The sequence below is a fragment of the Lutjanus erythropterus genome, chromosome 19 (assembly GCF_056507025.1).
Source record: "Lutjanus erythropterus isolate fLutEry1 chromosome 19, fLutEry1.hap2, whole genome shotgun sequence".
NCBI lineage: Eukaryota > Metazoa > Chordata > Actinopteri > Lutjaniformes > Lutjanidae > Lutjanus > Lutjanus erythropterus.
Window position 1 is genome coordinate 3119486 of NC_139335.1, and position 26516 is coordinate 3146001.

The window sequence follows — 26516 nt, forward strand, 5'->3', positions numbered from 1 at the left end:
ATTCTTTTTAAAATAAAATTTATTTATCAGTTGTTCTGAAATTTTAGTTGTGTGTCAAATAACCTACAGTACAAAGTCAACCTGCAACAGAAGAGAAAGGACCTTGTGCAAAAAAACATCACCTCACCTGCAGGTAGTCCACAACCACTCCTTCAAACTGATCTTTGGAAATTGAAGTCCGTCGCATGGACCGCAGCACCGGCAGCCTCATCTTCAGCCTGCGATTTTGACCTGAGTGGGAAACGCAGCTGTTATCAAAACTCTTTTGTACATGTATCTGTAAAATTATTATTTAAAAGTTTGTTCTACTGTGTCCATTACAGGAAACAAAAGCCATGGTTGAGTTTATGTCAGTATTATTATATTTTTCTTTTTTCTTGTCATATTTTATCATTATACACTTGCTGAGCATTAGAACAAGTTGCCTGTGAAAAATCAGGCATTTTAGGCCCCAGCGGGATCCTGGAGGGAGTGGTATATCATCATGCAGGCAAAGTATAAGACAAATGTTAAAGGCCTTACAGTAAATCCATCCTTGGGCGACTCTCTGCCTGAGACCTGACTTCTTGAGAGAACGATCAATCAGCTCCTGGAAGTCGAGGATGAACATGATGACGACACCTTCCTCGTTTTTTACGGGGATGATGTCCACCAAGCACGGCCTGCAGGTCCCTTTAGACACAGAGAGGCACGGACAGAGATGCAGCTATTACGAGTGTTTATTTTACACTTGACATCGCAAACGTCTGTTTCCAATAAAGCCGTTTTGAACTGAATAAAGGCAGGAAAACAGGGGGCACCCGGATTTGAACCGGGGACCTCTTGATCTGCAGTCAAATGCTCTACCACTGAGCTATACCCCCTCTGATGACAACACACATTGGTATCTGATTTTTTTTTTTACGAGGCCATGCTTTTAAGAGAGGTCACAGGGGAGGAAACCACAGGAGGGAGAGACAGAAAGAAAGAAGGAGAAACAGACGAGGGAAGAGAGTGACAGAGTTCAAACAGAGGGAGCTAAAAAAGGCTAAATGAACAACACTTCCGTCAGGTCTAACTTCACTCTGCAATCAGTGTGATCTAAAAATAGAAACCGGGGAGAGAGCAGATCACACAAACACACACACACACACACACACACACACATATACACACACACACCCCGAGTGCCTGCATTCAGGCCCATTCACACATCCAGTCTGAAAAAAAAAAAAACTCTGACAGGAATTCAGCTGGGAGGTAAAGAAAAAAAAAAACAGCCGACTTGTTCTGAATCACACTGTATCCACTTGTTCGCAATTTTTTTTTCCTGCCTGTTCAGTCTGGGAGCACAGTGGGAAGCAGGAGACAAAACAAATAGATGCTTAGTGGATTTGAGCTGGCATGCTGATCACATTTCCATGACAACAGCACTCTAGACTGTATGGCCTGTGCCCAAACGGCCAAAGTAACAAGAGACGTGTGTGTATCAGTCTGTCTGTGTGTGTGAGCAGACAGAAAATGTATTTGTGTTTATGGTGGATGATTGTAATGCCGTTTTCTTGCCTTCTATGTATTTCTGCCTCAGTGCAACTGACAGATAAAGTGGTGAAGAAGAAATCAAGACTGTGTTTCACCAACAAAGATCAGTTTAATCTAAGAGTAGTTCTAATTAGAGTTTAAAAGGTAAATGCAGTTTATTAAATAATTCATTTGAGTGCTGCCAGGTCGTAATAAGTATAAAAGCAAAAAGCAAAACATTGCATTGTTTGCTAGCAAGCTAAAGATGTTTGTTGTTTTTAAGTTACATTGCTTGCAAGCTAGCTAAATAGTTTTAAAAAGTTATACTGTTTGCTAGCTCGCTAACAAGTCAAAAAGAAATGCTACACTGTTTATATCTATATTTTATAGCTATAGCTTATAGCTAGCTATAAAGTTTTAGAGAATCATTATATTGTTTGATAGCACACTAAACAATAAAAAACATGATAATGTTTACTAGAAAGCTAAAAAAATAAACAAAATGTTACTTTGTTACAGCTATAAAGTTAGTTAGCCTTGTTAGTCTACTCCTGATGGCTGGGCAGAGAAGTTCTACTTTCTCCTCTGAGAAAAAACTTGTTGGGTCAATTATCAACTAAAGTGAAATAAAGAAGAGATAAATCACAAAACTCACTGGGTTGACTTGACCCATAACTTTCTTCAAGGAACTTATTTTAAGTGTAAGTTTAAAATTAAAACTGGATCACATTTTAAATAGGAGTTGAAAGATCTGGTGCAACAGATCTAAATTTAATCTAGGTTTAGATTGGAAAGAAAACTGAGGTTTAAAGAGAAGTATAAATTTAATCATTATTGATTTTAAGCTAGTTTAAACATTTGGGGCAACATAATTTAAAGTTAAACCATGATTTAATCAGGTTGAAAAATTAATCCTTGTTGGTATAAACCAGCCTGAAAGGTTGCAAGTGACAGAAACCAAGAGGGCAAAATGCAGATCTGTGCACATGTCAGTCTGCAACTGGTGGTAAAATTAGATCAAGTCAGAGATTCAAGAGTAAATTAAGCTTTGAGAAGAGAGAACATTTAGTGAAATGTCACTGTGAGAAGAGCAGATCAAAAGTTGAAAAGTCTGTCTCGCTGTGTTATTTCTGTCCGCTCTGTCACTCTGCCCTCTCATTAGAATTTTAACATCACTTCCTCTAAGTCTATACGCTTTCCATTCTTTTTTTGTTTCCCCATCTGCGATAATTACATTTTTGTTTGCACATGGCTTTCCTAAAATCAAGTTCTGCAGTTGAGACAGATACAGGTGGAAGGTGTGAAAGAAAGTGTTGAGAATGAGGAGAGAAGGCATTAAGGTTTTGCCAACAAACCAACATAGAGAGGAAAAGCAAATGTCCTTAAATCAGAACAGGTCTTAAGAAGAGATTAAGAATATGATTCTGACTCTGTCTGCCGGGTCTCGCCAGGGTGGTGACTCACAGCAGAGAACACACCATGTGATTTAAAGCCTGATTATAATGATGATTTGGCCGCGATGGCTGATGACGGAGAGTCTGTAGTGGTCTGCAATAAAACACAGCAGGTCACTGTGAATGGTGGTGAGAGGTGACCTTTTTTTTTCTTCTCTGTCGATCGTGTTTTCCACTTTGATTTATGTGACTTGATACGAGAAAGTCTGAATGGGAACTTCTCATGTAGCATCATCACCAGTTCAGAATTTCAGTTTATCCAAATCCTTTTGGTTTTTATTTGCAAAACTGATGACATTTGTTTCAGCCTCTGCTGTATCTTGTGTATTTATCACAAGTTTCATCATGATACGATACGTATCAACAACAATGCAATATTACACTAAACTATATTGTGATTTGAATAACATTTTGATTAATTGCTCAGCCCTCGCAGGAACTACTGCACAAGTGGTTCTGAGTATTTTGCCAGGCGTTTATACATCTGTAGACAGATTTTGTCAATACAGCGTCTCAACAGTGCAAGATGCAATCACAAAACTTTACAGGTGTGTAGTTGAGACGAAAACGAAGGCTGAGGTTGAAGATGGTTGTGGTCTGAAAAAGGGGAAAGGGGCCACTGAGTACTCAGTACTCATGGGTCAAACACATATTGAAGGGCGATGCAGATGGTGTGATCACAACACATGATGGGGGGCTTTTTCTACCTTTAATGTTAGGACAGCTGAAGATATGACAGGAAAGGAGGGGACAGAGTAGGGGAGTGACATACAGCAAAGGGCCGTAGGGAGAAGTCGAACCCACAGTCGCTGCAGAGGACTCCCAGCCTCAGTATATAGGACAAACACTCTAACTGAGCTACCAGGACACCCTGGTAGCAAGACGGTTTCTAATTTGAGATGAATTTAACATTTAGCCTTAGATGTTGCAAGTTTCCTCACTGTGTGTAAGCTGAAACCTAAAATGTTAGCACTGAGCACAGACATTAAGAGCAGTGGCTGGTAAGACGAATGAGTCTGAATTAGGATCTGTCCAATCAGGGTTTTTTTTTTTTTTTTTTAAATATCTCCTCTTCCTCCTTCCCTCTCCTTTCCTCCTGTGCCTTACCTTCCTTAGCGTAGTAGAGGATCTCCACCTTGCGCTCCTCGGAGCCAAGCAGGGCCTGTGCCAGCTGGGACAGAGCGCTCTTCATGGTACCGGGCCCCACCAAGAACTGGCAGGTACAGGGCTGTTGCATGATCTCCGCCCTGGCGAAACCAAACATCTGGCAGAAGCCCTCGTTGCAATAGATGATGCCGCAGTTTTTCATCTGGGCGTTGGCGATCAGAAACTTGCGATCTGAAATGTGGAAGATAAGCCACAAAATAAGTTCTTCCAGAAACTAAGCTGTTAAAACCTGAGCAGATGAGCAGTTTTTTTTTTTTACTTTGGAGAAACATTAGATGATATGATACAAAAATAAGAGAATTAAGTTTCATGTTTGTGCAACTGTGTGGAACGATTCATGCATAGTTTTGGATGTATATTCAAATGTGTGTTCCAGTACAAACAAATACCACGCAATCTGAATACATGTAAAAACAGATTTTAACTTAAACTTTACACATTAAGCTAGCTGTGGCTATCTCACTGACTAGCTTTAACTCTGGAGTTCTAGGTAAAACACTTATTATATTAAACGGTTCCTGGATGAACCCCCTGGGTGGGTTCTCGATGAAACCCTTGAAGTATAAAAGGGCTCTCAGTAGAAGCCTCAGAAGGTGGATTGGTTCTGGATAGAAACCCCAGAGAAGGTTCTAGTTGTGGGTTTTTGTCTCAGTTTTGTATCTTTTCAAACTTTACTGTTGGACCTACATGCTCTTTGATCTATGGCATCATATTTTTTCTTTTGGTTCATTTGGTAAAACAAAACACTAAATATCAGATTCAGGTCTTAATAAACTGAAGACGTACTTAACGTTAGCGGTTACTGTTTTTGCCTTTGTAGAACAGTATATAAGCAGGCCACTTAATCACAGTGATCACTTTAGATTGCTAACATTTTTTTCAGGTATTTACAATACAATCACACTCATTCTCTGATTTAATCAAATATGCTTAAGTGCAGCTGTTCAAAATCTTCTGCGTGGTTCTGTACCTCCACTCAACAATCATCTCAAGTGGAACTAATACAGTCCACCTTTGCTAATGTGCTAATGTTATTAGCGTCACAGTTTCTCCCAGCGGACTGAAGAGGAGCAGGTGGGCACTTCAACATATGAGCCGCGGCGGCGTCACACCGGCTCCGATGGTGATTTATGAATTAACAGGTTGTTGACGTCTGTCCAGATTAAGATTTTACCTGACACTTTTTAATTAATCTGTAATTGTCCACATGTTTGAGATGGGTTTAATTATCCTTATACAGATAAATTAGGTTATTGTCTTTTCATTTTGATGGATTGTTTCTATTTTCTCACTTCTATTTATACTATATATAGTAGAAAATGTGTTTCAATTTGTTGTTTCAATTGTAATTATTTATCTATAATAATCTATAATAGCAGTGCTTCTGCATATATAGAACTGTCTTTTTTTCTAGTCATATGTCCATATAAATTATTTTACATGCAATAGATGCTTAGAATTGCAAGCTGCATGGAAGCAATAACGTCTCTAATTTGACGTTAACTCAATGCAGCGCTGTTTCTGTCCACCAGCGTCAGGTGGAGACTGGACCACAGGCAGGCGACAGGAACACTGCAGGAGGGCAAGACGAGCTCAACATTGTAATTTGACAATAACATGTAAAGTCCTATGCTGTAAGCTGATCAGCTGTTTATAACCGTCAGTTGTCTGTCAATGTAAAGTTAAGCCTGTTATCCTGAAAACAAAAGCCCACTGCTCTGAATTTACACTCTGGAGTTGAAGCTGAGTGACTGACGGCTTTACTGCCTGCCAGACTCCATTAAGACATCACTCAATTTAAACGTTATAAACATTTACTGCTTCTGAAAGATTATTAATTATTTCTTACAACTTATTAACAGACACTTACTCATCCAGCGAACATTCAGCATTAATTTGAACTGTAATTAACTTGAAATGGGTGAACTGAAACTGTCATTCTGGCCTGGGATGGAAATGTCAGAGGATGACACTGAGGCTGCAGAGTTACTGTCAGAGCAGCAAGTATTTCAACATCGTTTTATGATTTACAGTAATTATATTACAGTTTCCTCCTTCAACTCAACCGTTGGTCAAAGACTAAGGGTTCCATTAAGAACCCTTTTCGTCCCTTTTTTTTTCTAAAAAGAGTTTTTCAAGGATTGTTGAAATCCCCTCAGGGAGGCATACCCTCTGTCATGTCATATACCATCCAGATCCTGTTATTGATGATCATAATGTACACGGCACTTATAACAGCCACTATGCCGAACAAACCAATGTCCACCATGAAAGTGAAGTAGGACAGTTCTGTTCGACGGCTGCTAATGGAGGAGTTCAATGAGCTGAATGAAAAGTGCATACATGTCCTCTGCAACATCCAACTGGACCTTTTATTATCCTGTGGTGGAACTGGGTTAAACAGCTCTGCCTGTTTGCTGCCCACACACACGAGAGGAGGGGACTCTCTCCTCCCTTTAAAGTAAATGGGTGAGCTCCTCTGGTGGAAAGCACATCCTGTCCAAAGTCATTATCTGGGGCTCAAAGCGGAAACACTGATCGTCACACGGTTGCTAAGCAGCACCGCCGTGGCACGTGCACTCACCTGGCCGTGCACATATACATGTGGCCGCATGTGCACGCACACACACGCACACACACACACACACACACACACACACACACACACACACACACACACACAGAGACATACATACAGTAGAGGCATTACATAATAGAGCTTTGTTAAAGGTGCTATAGGCTCAAAAATTATCTAGTCAGATCTAATCAGACTAAAACTCACTGAGAATTGTCAGCAATCAAGTATTTTTCCATGTCTGGTCAGAATCTGATCATTATTTTATCCAACATATACTGTGATTGGTCCCAAAGTGAAGTACATGTAGGCAAAGGCAAATGTGAGAAGTGAAAGGTCAAAAGAAGACATCAAATGCAACATCTGTGTTTCAGAGCTGCAACAATTAATTGATTATGAATCAATTATTGAATTAATCGCCAACTATTCTGATGATTGATAAACTGTTTTTTGTTTTGTTTATTAAAAAAAAAAGGTCAAGATTCTCTGCTTCCAGCTTCATTGCCAAGTTAAAATACTCACTGCTCTGAAAACAATACTATACAACTGCAGTTTCCTCATTTAAAATTTTTATTCTTGGCTTTAACTTGTGTTGCTGTTTGCCTGTTTCAAATTAATTATACTCCAAAGTAATGCTGAATGTTCCTCAAATGAGTAAGTGCAAGTTTATGAGCAATAAGAAATCATTAATCATTTGTCAGAAGGAGTAGATGTTTATAAAAGTTAAATTTAGCAATATGTTAATGGAGTCTGGCAGGTGTTGAGACAGCAGCCTTTAGTTTTCAGGATGATTAATTTTTCACCATAGTCTGACATATCATAGACCAAACAACTAAACAGTTAATCAAGAAAATAATTGATAGTTGCATCCCCTTTTTTGTTTAATCACAGATCTTGTCTTCTTGTGTGAGAAATGGTTCCTCTTTGCAGCGAGTGGAACATGTGAGCTAATGGAACATAATGTAAGACATCAGGTGAGCACTCACAGAAACAAACACACATGCAGGTGCAATAACAGTAAAATCATAAAAGCAGCAGCGCGGGGATGTCGACGACACTCATGTACAAATTAGATAAGACATTTCAATGTGACATGAAAAGCCTGTCAGTCTGCCACCTGCTCAGGCAATCAAAGAGTCTAAATAAATCTGAACACAGAACAAACCAATCAAAAATGAAGGATACAGGAGGCTGAGGCTGTAGCCTTTTTGAAACATGGTGAGACTAACTAAGAAATTAACACAAAAAAACAAGGTTTTACCCACACTGATTGATTAGTCTGAGTAAATTATCTGATTCCAAATGTGAATATTCTTGCTTCTTTACTATTTTATAACAGTAAACTGAATATCTTTGAATTGTGGGCAAACCCAGACATTTCAGGACGTCACCTTGGGCTTTTGGAAACACTCACATTTTGTAGACCAAACAACTCAATTAGTCGAGAAAATAATCAATAGATTAATCAGCAGTGATAGTTATCGTCAGCCCTTAACAATAATATACAATGAGATAACAATCCTGATAAATATCTAATATAAATATCCCAGAAATCCCTTTATTCAGGGACATTATTCCCCTGCTTTAAACAAAGGATGTAGCTAACAATAAACTGAATTAATTTTACACACTTTCTCTGCACACCTGTTCGTTGTTGCCACCTTTATCACATTTATTAAAAGCATTTAACACTCATTACATCATTCAACACTACTAAAATGATCTAATGCCGGCTGTGTAAAAGTGATCAAATAAGCATATTGTGAAGGTTTTGCTTTCATAGGTATTTCACACTCACTATCTGGACTTTGAGAGCATCACATGGCCATAACTCAACTCATTTCATCTGCACTTACTTTGCTCGTCGAATTTCCTGATGATAGTGTCCAGGTAGGTGTTCTGGAGCGCAACATGACCGCGTCTCACAGGCATTTTGGCGGTGAGAGAAAAGACTTCTCCGACACATGAACCTTAAAGGTTTAAAAATAATAATTATAATAATAAAAGTGATCGAAAAAATAATGAAGTGCCACTCGGAGGACGAGCGTCAAAAGCAGATTTTTGATTTCTCTCCCGCTGATGGTGAGGGATGAAGCGCTGGAGAATGATGGAGAGGAGCTCTGGTTGCCAGGGCGATAGCAGATGCAGGATGTTGCACGCTGATAATGTGAAAAAAAAGTACACTAGGATTCCACAAAAACCACACGCAACAACATTTCACGTTTAAAAAGAGAAACAAACAGTACATAAACCGGTTTTCCCACGATTTGGTGTCCTCTGCTCAGTGGAGGGAATCTGTTTTGGGAGATGAAGTTGGGAACAAACCGCGCAGAGCGCAGAATCTCTCGGTTTGTTTTAGAATCGCAGTTTCTCCCTCAAGTTTGGACACTGCTCGATAAGGACGGCGGAGGAGAAGCTCCAATTAGTCAGATCCCCTGGATCCGCTGCCCTTCCACCGCCCCCGAGGCTCGACTGGAGCGGCTGTCAGCAGCGTCAAGTCACACTGAGTTAACCAGGGCAAGAACGGAAGTAAGCTGCATCAGGCATCCGGCTCAGGTGGGTGTTCACCCGGATGGAGGTGCAGGTCTCAAATGTCCTCCAAGTTTATGACACCTCGGAATGTATAGCGGTATGCCATAATAAATTTAGGGACGACTTAAAAATCAGGGGAAAGGATTTGGGGACACTGTCCAAGATTTGGAGAATTTTTGTGACTTAAAAATACCTTTCCCATAATAGATCTTAGGAAAGGGGATGTTTTATTTTGAAATCCATGTCCTGAGGTTATGTTTATTCTATTGTGAGTGACTTGACAGTGGTCTGACACTGACAGAGTGCAGACCCTCATCAGTCTCTCTGCTTCACGCCACATCACAAGTCTCATGAGCTCAAAATAGCAGCATCCTCTCTATCTGTGGCTGCCATCACACTCCTGGAATATTGTATTAATCTTTAGTCATGATAAGCTTTAAATGCCACTTGTGATGTATAGGTTTGTGTGTATACGTGTCTGTGTGGTGTCCCCTGTAAATCTTTCTTTTTGTTATTCTCTGTTCTTCAAATACACAGGATTAGGAGCTTCACTTTAAAAATGAATTACAATAAAATAATTACTTTTGGATTATCTCAGTACCAAATATGATGAAATTGTTTAGCCTCTAATGTTTAATGATTCTTTTAGGTTTGTTAATTTCTTTGTCCAGATATTGGGATACAGTTACCTTTTTTGTATCCTAACTATGTAATCCTGTTACATGTAATCTGATACTCTCAAAGCCTGAAAATGCGCACAGGGCCAACATTATGAATCACAACGCACTGATGAGCTGGATGAGTGCCACCACAGCAGAAACAAAGCTGTCAAAACAAACAATAAAAGCGTTGTAGAGTCTGGTGAGGAGGTGAAGCTGCTCTGGAAACTTACAGCCTGGATTTTACTGCAGCACAGCGAGACATGCAAACTGCAAGGGACTCTCATCCTGAGAAACAAAAACAGTTTCAACTTTGATCATGTTTTTCACCTGAACTTGAATTTTATGACATTATTGGACTCAGCGTTCTCCCTGAGACACCTCTCTGGCACAAGTTGCATTTTGAGAGACAGAGCAGACGTTCAGGCCACAGTTTCAATAGTCTACCCACTTAAAGGTCACGCAGACATGCTAGAAGTGGCTTCTTGACATGGCACATTGTTAGTTTTGTCTAGAAATAGCCAGACAGAGGAGTTTTATTGGCCAACAAGTTTGAGTTGACTTTTTCTCAATATGTCTCCAACACCGCTGGCAGCACTGACACAACAGTATTGATTTTTGTTGTCTTAAAGGGATAATTCAGATTTTTTGAAGTGGGGTTCTATGAGGCACTTATCCATAGTCAGTTTATTTCCTGCAGGAGATGGAGACCAACACGGCCCCAGTTTGGAGCAGCAGCAGGAGTACTGGTGTAAAAAAATTTGCTGCTGTGGACAGAAAAGCTTATTTTAGCCACCTACAGTAAAACAGTCGGTATCAGTTTAAGTGTGCACTATACTTACAATATTTTAACTGCTTTACTGATCTGTCAGACAACCTTTTCCTACAGGAAACTGCTGTTATATAAGCCAAGATATTACACTCGCCAAAACAACCAGAATCCACTGGCAAAATCAATCATTTTACCTCACAGAAAATGAGAGTTGCTGGTCTACTTCTGTCCTCATCAATTAGTTTGTTTGTGTTATTGTGACACTTCAGTGTCACAGAACCATCTGAGAAGTTGTTTTAAACTGTTTGGAAAAGGGCAGGCACTTAAAAAAACACTTCCAACATAGATTAACTTCAACCAATCAGATCAAGCCTTCAGTGTCGTTCTTTGCTCTTCTTTCAACGAAGAAAAACTCTCCAGTTCTGATATAACTGATGCAATCACAGTATCTACACTAACCTCTTCAGGAGCCGCCATTGTTGTTGCTTCCATGGACGCCACTTGCTGTCGTCACACCGTAAACCGCGCCTGTAGCTGCCAGAAGTCCCTGCTAAGATGCTCATTGACTGCACCATCTTGCAGACACAAACGGATAACTTGAAGCCTGGCAAGATGGATTCTAGTGCGATAGCTTCCATTCTGGGAACACTCTCGTCTACAAGCTGGGGGAGCGCTGACCTCCATCTACTGTAGGCAACACGCTGACTATGAACACATATTACCTTTAATATGAAATCACTTATTTATTCCAGTGGTTGTCTGAGCTTTAAAAGTGTGAGCTATTGTTGTTTAAATCATTACAATAGAGAGGCTCTGAGCTGTCAGGTTGGTGGCCTGTACATGTGATCCACTTTATCCAAAGAAAGGTTGTCATGAGCACATGTTCACTGATACAGTGGTTTAGTCTGTAAAGGTTGTTTGGAGATCAGAGGGTAAATGTGGCTTTGCAGCAGACGGGTCGAGGTGGTTGCTCTGCGTTTCGTCTCAATGGCCTCGATGAAATGAGGGCTAAAATTAACCAAGGAACACACATGCCTTCCCCTGACCCCTTGGTGTGACAGCTGAGTAAAACAGGAATGTGCACTAAAGAGGGCAGCGAAAGACAAAGAGCTCGAAAGAAAAAGAGCGCCGGCCGCAGCACGGGATGATACGTGAGAGTTTGTCAGTTTATACTGTAGGGCCTGCTGCAGCATCCCACTGATTATTTCCTCAAATAAGAACTGAAAAGTAAAACAGTGGGACATGCATGAGCTTGCAAGACTAAACGGTGTTCAGGAAAAACAAGATTTTCTGGGGGACACCTACAAATATGGGACTATTTCAGGAAAGAGGTGAAAATTGACCCCTAAATAGATTTGAATGCTATAATTAAAATGATAGTGGATGCTTATCACCAGGGAAGATCTCAGCCTTCTATAAAGCCTTAGAGGAGTGTAGGGGAAACTCAACGCCATATAAAAACAAATGTGAATCAGCTTAATACAGAAAATGATGAAGAATAGTATGCAATGTGTATGAGACTGACTTACTTTAACTTAATTTTCTTGCAAACAATTAACTGACTAATTGTTTCTGCTCCAGTCTATTTTGGTGATGTTTCAAATCAGACGCAGATCACAACTTTCTTAATGTTTGCAATTTGTATAAAACAGTCTGTGCAACCTTGGCAGTGGTTTCCAGTATGCTGAGTTGCTACGTCCATGAACATCACCAGACGTCAGTCCAGTCCGTTCTTGTTTGTTTCGATAAAAGCTGTTGGCATTTTCTAACGACGCTGGGTGACTGTGTATTCGTGTTTTCTACAGCTTACATGACAGCTGTTGTCACCTCGCGGTGGCTATAGAAAGATAATAAGCTTAAAAATGCCCATCTCTGTCACCTTTTGCCCCTTCCCGGCCCTGTGGAACAGCAGCGCATGGGAAATGTTTGAGAGCCGGACGTCAGGGCCCGAGTTTTATCTGCCTGGAATTCCTTCAGCTCAGGCTCGCCTTCAGAGCGGACCTGAGACCCTCCATTCCTCTGATAAGAGCCGTGCAAAACAGATACAAACTGTACTTCACACACACTCTTGTTTATTGAGTCACACTTCAATACACACGTCACACACGTCAGCCCAAAGAAAAGAGAAAATACTGGAAGAACACGTTTATTTACAGGTGTGTGTGAAGTTTTCATGCATCTCTCTCCAATTTACTGAAGCTCAGGACAAAAACATCCTTCATCACAACCTGGATTAGAAAGAAACCCTGTTTTGTTAAAACATTTAGCAACTAATGACACATTTATGTGCTGGTGAAAAGCTTCAATTCCCTGCAATTCCATGTTGGGTTTCTAAAAACACTGAAATCACTTGTAATTTTCACTTGCACAAATGTTTAGTTTGGCACACTATAATCAGGCTTACTGTAGATGCATTTGTGTTTTTTGACCATATTGAGGAGGTTTCTGATGTCATGATGCTTTCTTTATTTTCTTAAATGATAGCCTTAAATGCCCAAGTAGCAAAAGCAGAGGACAAAAAGGAGAGGGGCATTATCTACAATTTTTAACTCTCTTTTCTTCAGATTCTGCTTAAAAAGTAGATGAAACAAGCATTTACATTTAGTTTTTACATTTTCTCCGATGAAGTTATACTGAGTAGCATGTTAGCAAGTTAAAAGCAAGCTTTTAATCATTTTGTTATATTTAGAAACTGAAGTATGTATGAAGATATGACAAACTAAATTCCTAGATAATTATCCCATGAAATAGTTAGCGCAATCAAGTAATCTTTTGTGTAAGTCATTTTATGGGAAGCCAACTTACTAAACTGGAGGCCAGTCCAGTCCAGTGCAGGTGTTTATCTACATCTCAGGCGGCACTATTTTTGGCCACAATCATCTATCTGCCCAGATATACAGCAACACTCATAATGAGGCGTGATATTACAGGAAGTGAACCCATCTGTTCAGCAGTATGGACACACAGTCAGTTATAATGAATAGTGTCTGTCCGTCGCTGTCAGCCCTCTCATACCCTAAAGTTAACTGTCAGCATATATATCACTCATTTCAGTGAGATAAAAGCTGATAAAGGGGAGAGCAGGGATAAAAGTATAAGTTATAGTATAAAATATATTCAAACAGAACTACAAAAAAGCACATACAACAATATTTGCTCGGAAAAGCCCCCAAATGTAGAGATTTTATGTCTAATAAATGAGAAAGAATTGAATGGAATTATCAAAAGGTGGCAGGAATTCAGAAGATCAATAAATTATATGCATTAGAGCGTCATCTCTTGCTGCATTCACTTGCACTCTGACTTCAGTCTCATAAATTTCCATCAACCACAACTTTTCATATATATATTCTGAACTAGAGTCGTCTGAACCGGGGTGGCAGCTGAGACGGCAGGGCATCTTTTAGGGTTGGCGACTGCCACCCCATGCCACCCCTCTAGATCCGCCCCGTCTGCGTGTTCTGCCCATCTCTCTCTGTGATAGCTCATTAGTTAGCTGTCAGAGTCCTGCAGTGTTGATGCTGAACATCCTCACTGACAGTCAGGACACAAAATTAGCACCAGCCACCAGCACAAAGATGTAGTAGATTTGTTTCACTCACCAGCCAAAAAACCAAATATCCTGTGATCATGTGTCTCTCCACTGCTGACATGGAGTTAACGTGTCTAGCTAACTTCATTCGTATGATGAATGATTGACAGATGACAAATCACCTGGTAATAATAACAGATAATTTCAACTATATATCCTCTAAAAATAGGGGGCGCCACCTCAGAATGTTCCATGATTCCTATTCTGCTGGTGACCAGGAGGGAGCGAGGGTAAAATCAGAGGCCTTTATGGCAGTTTGTAGGCCTACATTAAATGTGCCTAATTACAGCTATTAATCTACGTGTGCATTTGCCCCAGTTACATAAATGAAAGATGGATGACACAGCTCCACTTGCTCCCACTGTACAAACCTGAAAACCTGCAATCTTGCGCTGTGAACACCAGCGTTGGAGCTGCAATTTCAAGTTCCCGCCCACACAGCTGGCAGATTCAATCACGCAGAGCACAGCTGTCAATCATGGCACGAAACCCTGTTTTTATAGCATCACATAACTAATTGAAAAACAAACTATGCCGAAAGATGAAGGTTTGAACAAACAGTGTGATGAGAATCACCTAAAATGACAGAAACCATCTTTGGGAAAATTTTATTTTTGACGTGAAATGGCACTGGGGAGGACTTTTACCGCAGCCAGCCACCAGGGGGTGATCAAGATGCTTTGCCATCATTTTTGAGGAGCTGCCATGTCCATTTCTATACATACAGTCTCTAATTTTCACACAACAAAGGAGAGAATAGCTACACAAACATATACTGCTCAATCAACCATATTTGGTATTAAGGTAATTGAAAAGAAATTACTTTTGTAGACAAGTTTTCATACTTCATCAACTAAAATGTGTGTTATACCCCACATCTTGGCACCTTTTACTCTAAATTTTGTCAGTGGCTAGCCTGAAGTCTCCCTAATCTGGCTATGGATGCCAAAACCAGAAAAAAGGAAAAGTCTAAGAGGAGAATGTAATAGCTGTGGCTCCAGATAGATTTTTATTTTGTGTCTTTGGCCAAAAATGGCTCTTTTGTGAGTAAAGGTTGCAGACCCCTGCTCTAAATAAATGCATCTCTGTGTGCAGACTGAAACAGAAGAAAAGTTAGATTTTGTCCCTCCTCTTCTCTGCTGTATTTAAGTGTTAGTGCTGAATCAGAAGCAAAGGAAAACGACTACAACCATATCATGCAAAGTAAATACAAACCTTGTTTGAAAGGACTTTTTGAACAAAATAGGAGGCATTATGTCTAACAAACAAAATGTTTTATTGTTGTTAAGTTAACATGATATCATAGCACGTAGTCAAAACTAATGTTATATTCACATCTGCAGAGATTTCCTCAGGTTTCAGCTGTGTCTTTGCTACGAGAGATTCTATCTAGGATCAACATTCAAAAAACAAAACAAAACAGAGTGAATACAAGAGAGGGCTGCGTGTTATAAGGAGAAACAGGAGGAGGGGTTGAGTGACAGGGGTGGAAGTTGACGAGAGGAGAAGGCGGGAGGCACATGGGAACACAAATGTATCGCGTGTCCTTGGCGACGGGCACAGCGAAAGCACGCTTCGGTTGTAGCACCACACTCATTAGCGGCAGGGCCTGTCAGCACAGCTTCAGTCAGCGGGGCTTCCAGCAAAGCACAGGCCTCGGACTACAGTGTTTGGGCTGTGACATCCATCCATCCTTCCTTCCTTCCAGCCTCCTTTCCTTTTTACCCCAGCAGCAGGGTTTGTGGTGGAGGCTATCTCCTCCGCACTCTCACACTGCTGTCATTTAAACACTACAGATATGAATTTAGAGGAGGGAGGGTGGTGGATTAACTGGAGGCTGGAGGGGCAAAGGTCAGCCCTCCAAACACCTCCTCCGCCCCGGCTCCGTCCCTGTCACCTCTGTTAGATAAGTGGGCATGCCTCGGACACGTCCTGGTGTCAGAAAATGATGATGCGGACACCAGCAGCTGGGTTTGTGCGATGAATAAAGGATGCAGGCGGAAAAACAGAAGTTAAGTGATGGAGGCCCTACGCACTCACAGTTGTTTATTTTGGCTGATTAGACCTCTCCTCAGGACTGTGTGGGTTTGTTCAGACCCCTCCGACTGTGCTGCTAGTTTTGTTGCACCTACTGGTGGGACAACTTGCACTTCTTATCATTTTTAAGGTTGCCATGGTCACTGGCCACTGAGTGGAGAGCATATAACAGCGTCCAGCATCTGGTGCAGTCACATGAAAAAGAAAACACGGCTAAAATGGGCTGTTATGCAAATGACTGTACAAAGAGATCCGGGCGAAAGGTCATTTTGGACTCGACAGTGATTTCATTTTGATTGATAAATTCTCATGTTTCCTCACTAAAATTTTAATTGTTCTAATATAGACACAGGCTTATTGTGACTTTTTTTTTTGGCATAAAAAATGCTTTGTTGTTATGTCAGACTGTTATTCAATTTCCACAGTTAGCAAACATCAATATTAAGATAATTATTATTGTTTATAGTAACAGTGAATATGACAATGACAGGGACAGTTATGGAACTGATTTTTTTGTGTCATCTCAAGTGCAACCCGGTTCACTCAGGAGCATTCAAAACGTGTTTTTAAAATAGCAAGTACAGCTCATCAGCTTGCTCCATCTTCTGCTGGGCATGTGAAATTAATTTAATTTATTCAGGATAGGGGAGGATATAAAAAGCAGAGAGGGGGAAACCCCTCTATAGCAATTCTCACCCAGCTGAAACGGCCAGTCGACTAACTATGTGATAATCCATTAATCTTTTCAGTCATATTTCAATCAAAAATGTCAGGTTGCAGCTTCCCAAATGTAAGGATTAGCTGCTTTTCTTTGTAATTTATGCTAGTGGATGAAGGCTGTGGGTTTTGGACTGTTGGTTGGACAAGAGAAGCAATTTGAAGATTTCACAATCCCTACAAACACAATATGTCCCTGCGATTGTGACGTTGCTGCAACATTACAGTTACAGTGTTACTGTTAGTTAGTATGTTGCTGCTACGTTGTTGAAATGTTACAATTTAACAGGTATTCTATGGATTTGCACGATGTTTCCTGTCATTTATGAAACTGACGTTGTTGCAACTTTGCTAAAACGTCACAACATCTCCAAGAAGTGGTGGAAAAGTTGAGGCGACACACCAGCGATGTTTAAAATGACATGCTGGAAACAGCACTCAAATGTTGCAAGGGTTATGTTGCAACCACATTCCTGCAGAAAGTTTGTGTTAGCAGGTAAATAATCTGCAGTTTAATCAATAAAGAAAATAATCATTATTAGTTTTTGCAGTTTCACCCATCAAAACCAGCCTTTGCAGGTTGTCTGACTACTTGCTGTGTTTCTCGGGGTTGTAGGACCCCAAGCTCTGCTCTGCCCAACTCCAATGTGAGCGCATGTCTAATCAGCTGAACATGAGACAGGCATGCACTAACTGAAAACACTTGTGTGGGTGTTTGAATACAACAATTAACACACAAACAGAGATGCCTGCTTCAATGAAGGAATGAATACAAAGTAGCACCAGACAAGGGTTAAAAACCAGCCTGAATTCACCTGTCGCTCTGCCATAAGCTGCTCTAACATATCTCTCACATATTCCTATTTTCCAACTCTGACCTCTGCAAACTCCCTCCTGTACTTCCCTTGCCACGTTTCACGTACACATACGCACCACACGTCAACCTCCACCACGCTACGTATTAGCTGAACACACTCGCTACGTTTCAAGGTCTCTTCTATGGCAGCTAATTTGAAACAATCCTAAAAGTCTGGTCTGCCAGTCCAAGTTAAAGTAAAACAGTAATTTCCAGCAGCTTTTACTGGAACAGACTAAAAACCATTTAAGATAAATCGCCTACATTCAACTCAAGCCCTTGGTGGATCTGTACAAAAACTGAACATAGAAGTTTCTGGCTAGAATCCTAATAATCCTAATAAGGTGAGTCTCTTTAATGGTTATGTCACGGCTGTAGGGCAGTAAACACATTAGCCTGCAGATGAGGGTGAAAGAAAAGAAAAATGAAATGATGTGATGACTTCTGATGGGGCAGCTTTGGGGTTTGGAAACAACAACAACAAAATAATCGTTCAAAATCCTCAGACAGCGCCTGAAGACAGGATGGGAGAGCTGGTCATGAAACTTTAAGGAAGATCTTTGTGTTCAGTTGTTGATTCCTTAATGATCTGTAAAGAAAAGAGATCAGAGTTAAAAAAAGAACAAATCTCTGGTGACTTTTGGCTGCATATGGCATCAGGTGTGCTCGGGCAGCAGTGAATGTGTGTGGAAACCTGCAGAAGGGTTCAACATTGCCCTCCAGAGGGAACGGCTGCACTGTGCAGACTGGCCTGCCTCGGTGTGAGCGTGTGTCAAACCGTGTTGTTTTGTCAAAGCGCATACCTCCCCGTCTCTGGTCTCCACAGTTCGAACCAGGATGCTCCTCTTCACGTGGGCCTCTGGGGTTTTAGTGTCCAGATTAGTTTCTGAAGGATGAATAGAGGAAGAAAGAAGGGGAACATTCAGTGCAGTTCAAGAGAGATAAACTGTCCTCTGTTCAAAGGCATTTTTCTCTGCCATCGAGTGCCGTTATATATACAATAAATGTAAAACGCTAAAATGCACTTATTTTAACCACTTAAAAAAGGTCCACCTGAAAAAAGATCAATATCACCTTAAGTGTGCTCAATATTTAATATATTTTCACTGCTTTATTTTGCCGTTAGAGACTTTTCCGACAGGAAACTCTCACTATATAAGCCCAATATCGCTCTCTCCAAGCCAACCAAACTCCATGGCCAAAATTTGGAGTTGCTGGTCCACCGCTGCCTCGTTCTGTTAGTTAATTTGTGCTACTGTGTGACTTCTGTGTTTTAAAAGGATAGTTCGGATTCAGTGAACAGACTGACAGACAGACTGAGAGGTCGAGGCAGCGGTAAACCAGCAACTCCTCCTGTCCTGACTTCTATAACGTCGGTTTTGTGTCAGAAAAGGCAATCTGACACCCAAGTAAAGCAGTTCAAATATTCTAATTTATATTTTACACTTAAACTGATGCTGGTTTTTTGTAGGCGGACTTTTTTAAAGTGGAAATTCAAAAGTAATGGGAAGTATTTAAATTACATTACTTTAACAATGTGACACTTGGATGAGGTTAGTGACGACATTTTTAGCGGTAAAGTAACTCTCCTAACTCTGGATACTGACCTCTAAACTGCAGGTTGGAAAAGCTCTGAACTGGGATGGTGATCCTGGAAGAACGGAGAAGTGACAACTACAGTCAACTGGCAAACAAACTGACAGTAAATATTGTGACCAACAATAATATTCACGCTACTGTCATGATTTGTCTGCCAGGCTCTGGCTCACCTGCTCTCCTCTCCCTCCAGCAGCTTCCTGTAGGTGGCAATCTCGATATCCAGGGCCAGCTTGACGTTGAGGAGGTCCTGGTACTCCTGCAGGTGTCTCGCCATCTCCTCCTTCAGCGCCTGGATCTCCTCCTCCAGATGACTCACTGTATCCTGGTAACCACTAGTCTCCATGGAGAAGCGGTCCTCCATCTCCCGGAGCTGGCGTTCCAGAGACTCGTTCTCGAAGAGAGGAGAGGAGAGGAGACAGACTAATGAACACCGGCAGACTGCAGGAGACTGAGGCCTCATTTTAACGTTCACTTTTAAATGCCAAGGCTGGCAACACGTATACTGCTAGTTTTACTACTTTTGTCACTGCTTCATCTACCTACTGATACTACTTTGTACCAAAAGGTAGAGAATCTGAAGAATTGCTCTCATATCACTGCTTCCTGATTGACCACCCAACAAAAGACAATAGAGAGTGTAAATCTGGAGTGATATCACTTGAAGTGCTTGATCCAGCGACTCCTGGTCTTTTTATGAGCCGAGGAGAGAAAGAATGAGTGAGACCCGCTGATTGTGTGACTACGTCCCGCTGCAAAAACACACAGCTTCAGTGTGTAACATTTGCTTTTGGAGCGAGAAAGTCATGACGAGACTTAAGCGAATGTTGTTGGTGGTGTTGCCTTTGTAATTAAGTATCTTCACAGTCTGATACTTTTTTATGACAAACGGCGACTTTCTTGTCTCATAAAATTATCTCTTAAATCGACAGACATCATACGTGAAATTCATGGCACAATTCCAGGAGGTTTATTTGTCTCTCGCCGTGGTGGTCCACAGGAAGATGCATGAAATTTTCACTCTCATTAGCGTCAACAAATGAAAGTGAATTTTGGAGAATTTGGTGAAAATGGATATGTTCACTAGGTTAGCAGCAAACTAGCCACATATCACCATGTATGCTGGCTGTGCTTAAACTAGCAAAACTAATTTTTATGTAATTTCTTTATATATTTATAGTTTAACTTCATGTCCTACCCAGTTTCTAAACAGGAGATTTTTTTTTTTTTACTTGGCAAGTCAACCTGAATCAAACTGAGCATGTGTTTCACTTTCTGAACACCAGACTGAAAGCAAAGGGTCCCTGAAGTGAAGCTGGCTACAGCACAGGCCTGGCAAGCATCACCGGGGATGATCTGACGGGCAGTTACTGACCGCAACAAATGTGCAAACAAATATTGAATATGACAAGTCTAAGTTTATTACACAACGATGTCATCAACCCTGTTCACATGATGTGGATGTAAAAATCCTCAGAGTAAAGCTGAGAGTCATCACTTAAACCTGACTGGTTCATTTTCATGGATTACTTAAATTTTTTTGTGCACTTACTGTCCCACGGAGAGCCTCGAGATCACAGTTCACTGCTTGGATCTGACGCCGGTATTCATTGGCTTCTTGTTTGGCCTGACGCAGGGCTTCTGCGTTTCGATTGGCTGCATCTGTCAGGTCAGCAAACTGTGTGCAAATGCAAACAGTCAGTAAGGGTGACATCCTCTGCTGTTCAGTATCAGTACCAAGTGACATCTGATGTCATCTGGATGTGTATTAATCTACTTCTCAGGTGTACTGGGCCTTCTGACCTTGGATCGGTACCACTCCTCCGTCTCCTGCATGTTCGAAGAGGCCATGGTTTCATACTGGACCCTGATGTCTCTCAGAGCAGCAGTCAGGTCTGGTTTGGATACGTCCAGGTCAACGTGCACCTGGTGGGCCATGATCTGCTCCTGTAACTCACGCAGCTCCTGAGAGGAGGGCGAGAGGAAGTGGAAGAAGTACGAGTAGTGATACAGTCTTAGAAATAAGGGTTCCAAAAGAAGAAACCTTTTTTGATGAAAGGGTTTGTAAAGGGTTCTTTGTAAGATGAAAGCTTCTATGTTTTCTTTTTCAATTTTATTCTTACTTCATCATGAGTCTTCTTCAGGAAGTTGATCTCATCCTGCAGGGCATCGATCTTCCTCTCTAACTGGACACGATTCAGAGACGCCTCGTCCACATCCTGCGAAAAGGATGACGCACATCGAGGAATGAGGGCAGATAGTCAGACATAGTTAATATGTACATCTTCAGATCATGAACTCAGAGAAGTATCGGCAGAATTACCTGTCTGTAGGTATTCAAATTGTTCTCCGCATCCTGTCGGAGGCCGATCTCATCTTGCAACCTGAACAAGTCACAAAAAAAGAGTAAAAGCTCTAAATTAATGTGGTCATGATTAACACTTGATCGAAACTACACAAAACAAACTTATTGACCTGCCAATAATAAAAATACCCCTTTAATCCCTATAGATAACATCCTCTGTCATACTGTGTACCAACTGAACAATACATGCCAAAAAATCTTTGCATTCTTACATCACAATTCAATTATGTTTTCTTCCTTTAAAACAAAATTTGACGTGTGCTTACGAAACCTGAACAAACCAGTTTCAACCAATAACATTATGACATCCATCCACCAATCAGTCTTCAGCTTTTAGCAGCACAGCGCTGAGATGCACCACACAGACACACCCACTTTTCAATGCTCCAATCAAGTTCCTCTAAAGGTTATGTCCCACCTGCCAGTCCTGTTTCACTCAGAACTACATCATGATATGGAAGCAACATCATTTTAGCAACACGCCAGTTTTTGTAGCTTAAAATCTTTCTAATAAAAAGATCTGATCTAAATATTTTTGACCAGTGTTTGTTGTTGTAATACTTATTCGGGCCACAGGAGGCTGAATTGCCCGACGACCCCATGTCCTGAAAAGGAGTCATTCATACATATTTCTGTATAGCCAATCGCTACAGCCAAGTTGACTGCATGTTAGTTTACTGTATTGTAACGGGACACTTATGAGTGAGACATTTGGACACTTACAGAGGGAATAGGACAATTTTGTACATTTAATGACAGCTGTACACAACAGAATAAGCAATTTAGATTTTAATTTTGGCAATTCAAATGGTTAGTAACATGGTTAGTATTCATTTTTATTCTATAGAATTGATGTAGTTTATTGAATGTGACGTTCACATGATTTCACACCTAATCTGTTTGATTTGGTTAAAACAGACCCGAGTGTTTGCCAGGTCAGTGAATGGATCACCAGATTTTTTTTCTTTCACTCACCTCTCAGGGCTTCTGTAAAAAATAACAACAATTCTGCTCTCATGCCTGATAGCACTATTTATTCTGCTTGTTCCTTAATGGCAAAACATCAGTGAGAAAGAAACAAGCAAACAGTTTTGTGCAATTCAAATGAGCGTTCCCTTTATATTAGAGTCAAAATACAGTAAAGGGCACTCAAAACGTATTTCAGATTTTAACTGTGAGCTTCAGCGCTGCTCCCTGTGGTTCAGGGGACGACCGGGGCTCAGCTGAAAGGGCAGCTTACGCATCATTACACATTCGCTCCAATCTAACAGCCAGAGGCCTTTCCCACGGGATGGAGTTCACACACACACACACACACACACACACACACAAAGGGTCCATGTGTGCACGCACAGCCTCACACACAGACACACACCACCCCTGTAATCCATCTGCCATACACACAGAGGCATGGAAACATAAATGCCCAGACTTGGGGTAACATCTGTACAGCTTCACGCAGAGTCTGATGAATGGAGTAGCTCGAGAAAAGCAGCAGGAATCACAAAAGTAACCTTTGACCCGCTCGGCCGCGGCCATCGCTATTCAGTCCATGTTCTTTCAGGGGACCAGCAGCAGCAGCTGCACGGTAATCAGAGGGGTCGAGAGGAGTCTGAAGCAGACTTTTCCACCCTCAGAGACATTCAATCGCTTATTCTCCGGACTAAATTAAATTATAGATTCATGCCACGTGTGCACCTTAAGTGAAAAAAGCTGGATGTGCTGCTGCGGTGTTTTGGGGTAACAGGGGACAAAAAAACATCTGCCTGGCTGTCTGCTTCCTTTGTGGAGGGCGACCATTGTGTTTGCTTCATTCCTCCACACTCACTCAATGGCGATGAGGGGTTCAGTCAGGATCAAGTTTGTAAAGAGGGATCCAGGAGTAAAGCTCGGGCAGAGCACAGCGGTCTGCATTCCAACGAATTAGAGACAAACCAAATCTGCATATAAATGTGTTCGTAATTAAAAAAAAAAGAAAAAAAATTGCAGCTATGCAACAAAAAACGTGTCTCATGTTATTGGGAGACACCTCAAATCTCAGCAAGCTTAATTTATTTGTCTTGGCCTGGAATCTAACAAACTCCATCAACATTAAAGCAAAGCCAAGATGACCAAAATCTGTTGTCCATACATTTGACAAGATGTAATCTTAGGGTGAAAGAAACAAAAAAACAAAAAGATTCTTGCACACTGCAGAGGATAAAACAGAAAGTTAGTGAGTAAAACCCAGATACACAGAAGAAAACAGGGACAAAGCAGTTTGGGAGTCCTCCTCTCCATCTGTTATCTTTTTATTAGTTAAAGGTAGAATCAGTAGAATTTGACTGACCTGTTCAATCTTAAGATGTTAAATGTTTTTGGTTGGTAAAATGTCACAAGCACAGCAAAATAATGAGAATAAAGGAATAAGAAAATGTTATGATTCTGAGTCTTTGCATTGTTTACATTATGCATATCATGCATACCTTAGCATCTAAAATTTAAACTTAAGCATCCTCTTGAAGGCTCAACATATTTTCATACTTCTTTCTATTTCCTTTTAAACATGTAAACAATGTACAGACTCATATAAACACCATCCCTTTCAGTTATGACCCACTAAGTGTGTGGTGGTGTCTGCAGAGAACCTGCATTCTGCACATATTTCTTCAATTTCTCATTGTTTTGTTGTGTTCAGGAGGCTTCACCAACCCAAAAAATGTTGGTATTTGATGTCCAGGGGATGAGACTCAACAATCAGCTATCTTTAATCACACTGATTCTACCTTTAAAGCAAAGACAAGTTGACCAAAATCTGTCCATAAATCCATTTTACAGAAGATAAAACAGAAAGTGAGTAAAACCCAAGTATACAGAAGAAGAAACAAAGCAGGAGGGAGTTTGGTACTCCTCCCCTCCATCTGTTATGTTTATTTTTATTGCATACAAAACTGTGCCGGATTTATAATTCAGCCATTAAAATTCTCCTAAAGAAACTTTCAGTAAGTTTGATGAGTGTGAAATTAAATTGATAAATAAGTAGTGTGCAGAAGTCGGCTGTCTTGTTTAGTACAGATATTTGTCAAGAGGAGACTTTGATAGAAGTAGAAGTACTGATTAAATATTTTTTTAAACTAAACTTTGCATAAAATAAAAGTGAAAAAGTACAGGCTCTGAAATGTAGTCCAAGTATAAAAGTACAAAGTATTCCTCTGAGGGTTCTGTGTAAAGCTAACTGAACCTCACCACTGCCAAGTCTCCCTCGTTTGGCTGTTTCGCCTTGTTATGTCTTTTGTGACGTTTTCGTCTTGTTACGTTTGACGTATCTAATGGCGATGTGCACTGATGGATACACTATGTGTTACTGTCCCATCCAAAATAATCAATAATTCCCCCCAAATTCAAAAGCATTAAGTAGTCAGAAAAATACTCAAGTAAAGTACAGATACCTGAAAACTCTGCATGAATATAGTAAAGTAAAATCATAACAGGGTGGTGCAACTCTGTGAGCGGGCATCACACCTTGCCTCCTCCTACCTCTGCTTGAGCATGGCCAGATCTGCAGCCAGGTTGTCCCTCTCTATCTCCAGCCGAGCTTTGCCGGCAGTGAGACCGTCCACCTGCCTGCGCAGCTCTCTCAGCTCCTCCTGGTAGATGTCTCCCAGGCGGCTGGGCTCCTTCCCCTTCAGCTGGTTCAGCTCTGCCACCAGCACCTTGTTCTGCTGCTCCAGCAGGCGCACCTTCTCTATGTAGCTGGCAAAACGGTCATTCAGGCCCATCATCTCCATCTTCTCATTGGTGCGCGTCTCCTTGTACTGGGCCTTCATCAGGGTGTCGGCTGAGAAGTCCAACCGGTCCCCGGGGCTCCCCAGGAGCAGGGCCGTGCTGGCCGAGCCCAGGGAGATCCGGGATATTGGGCTGGAGTGGGTGAGGTTGCGAGGGGTGCCGTGCCAGGAGAGGCGGCTGGAAGGAAGGCTCCCAATCCTGGCTCCTGAGCTGCTGGAGCCCTGGGGCCCAAAACGCTTCCTGTACGAGGACTGGAATCTCTGACTCTCCATGATGGGGAATGAAGCTCGCTCAGGGCACAAACAGAGCTTTTATAGAGGCGGGCGAACCCCCAAAGTCCAAGGCAGTGAGGCCACAGGGTGCGGCAGAGAGAAGGGAGGGTGGCAGGCAGTGAATGGGACAAAAAGGGAGAGCGAAGGGGTGGTTTACATGACACTCAAAGAGCTGTGTGCCAGGGATTGTCTGTGCTCGTCCACTCAACTACAAATGTCTCTTGGCTTTCTCCGTCTCTCCCCCTCTCCTCCCTTCTCCCCGGCCTGTGACTCACTCCCTCTCTGTCTCACTCTTACTTTCACCCCTTTTTGTCCTTCTCCCTTTCTTTCTGTTCCAGCTGAATGAAAAGGAATGTGTGTGACAGGGTCCAGCCACCAATTCAACCTGACCACACATGCGCTCTCACAAAAACAGAAACAGAGTTTGATGGAACAACAAAGAGACGGAGCTGTTCGAAGAGATCTTCACTCTCCAATCAGAGACTGACAGATGAAGCAGATAAATTAGACTCAAAAAAAAAGAGTAAAATATTAAATGTATTGGTGCCTCAAACATGTAATCTATAGGACAATGTCCAACATATAAGTCTGCAGGATTTACTTCACTGTGTGAGGAGACAAACAGCATGTAGGACAGAACCTCAGAGCTGCTGTCTG

The 26516-nt window shown here is 41.3% G+C and overlaps 2 protein-coding genes, 1 long non-coding RNA gene and 1 other non-coding gene across 4 annotated transcripts in view; all 4 read right to left on the reverse strand.

The window, feature by feature from the left end:
- kcnh6a (potassium voltage-gated channel, subfamily H (eag-related), member 6a) overlaps nt 1–9163 on the reverse strand; it is a 36176-nt gene extending 27013 nt beyond the window's left edge. The window contains exons 1-4 of the mRNA XM_084743954.1: nt 8553–9163; nt 4062–4292; nt 523–672; nt 128–231 (exon numbers count right to left, since the gene is read on the reverse strand). Coding sequence (XP_084600080.1) covers nt 128–231; nt 523–672; nt 4062–4292; nt 8553–8628 — 561 coding nt within the window. The 5' untranslated portion in view covers nt 8629–9163. The remainder of the gene's footprint in view (nt 1–127; nt 232–522; nt 673–4061; nt 4293–8552) is intronic.
- On the reverse strand, nt 792–863 carry trnac-gca (transfer RNA cysteine (anticodon GCA)). Its single transcript has one exon. It is a non-coding gene; the product is annotated as a tRNA-Cys (tRNA).
- A 6340-nt stretch (nt 9164–15503) lies between the features above and the next one.
- Nucleotides 15504–16780, reverse strand: LOC146309050 (uncharacterized). The gene is made up of 2 exons (XR_014772433.1): nt 16349–16780; nt 15504–16316 (listed from the first exon to the last, which is right to left on the reverse strand). It is a non-coding gene; the product is annotated as an uncharacterized LOC146309050 (long non-coding RNA).
- A 1431-nt stretch (nt 16781–18211) lies between these two features.
- On the reverse strand, nt 18212–26095 carry gfap (glial fibrillary acidic protein). Its single transcript, XM_084744620.1, has 9 exons — nt 25339–26095; nt 21781–21841; nt 21581–21676; nt 21261–21422; nt 21010–21135; nt 19631–19851; nt 19469–19512; nt 18665–18747; nt 18212–18450 (listed from the first exon to the last, which is right to left on the reverse strand). The coding sequence occupies exons 1-9, from the start codon at nt 25857–25859 to the stop codon at nt 18409–18411; spliced, it is 1356 nt and encodes a 451-aa protein (XP_084600746.1). The 5' UTR covers nt 25860–26095; the 3' UTR covers nt 18212–18408.
- Between the last annotated feature and the right edge of the window lie 421 nt (nt 26096–26516).

Bases quoted from the DNA above. Each gene is read 5' to 3' on its own strand.
- gfap (XM_084744620.1), bottom strand. From the start codon at position 25,859: ATGGAGAGTCAGAGATTCCAGTCCTCGTACAGGAAGCGTTTTGGGCCC. The intron at 18,748-19,468 runs GTCAGTATCCAG...TTCATCCTTCAG, and splicing joins TTCCAACCTGCAGTTTAGAG to AAACTAATCTGGACACTAAA. The intron at 18,451-18,664 runs GTATGCGCTTTG...TTTTCTTTACAG, and splicing joins TGGAGACCAGAGACGGGGAG to ATCATTAAGGAATCAACAAC.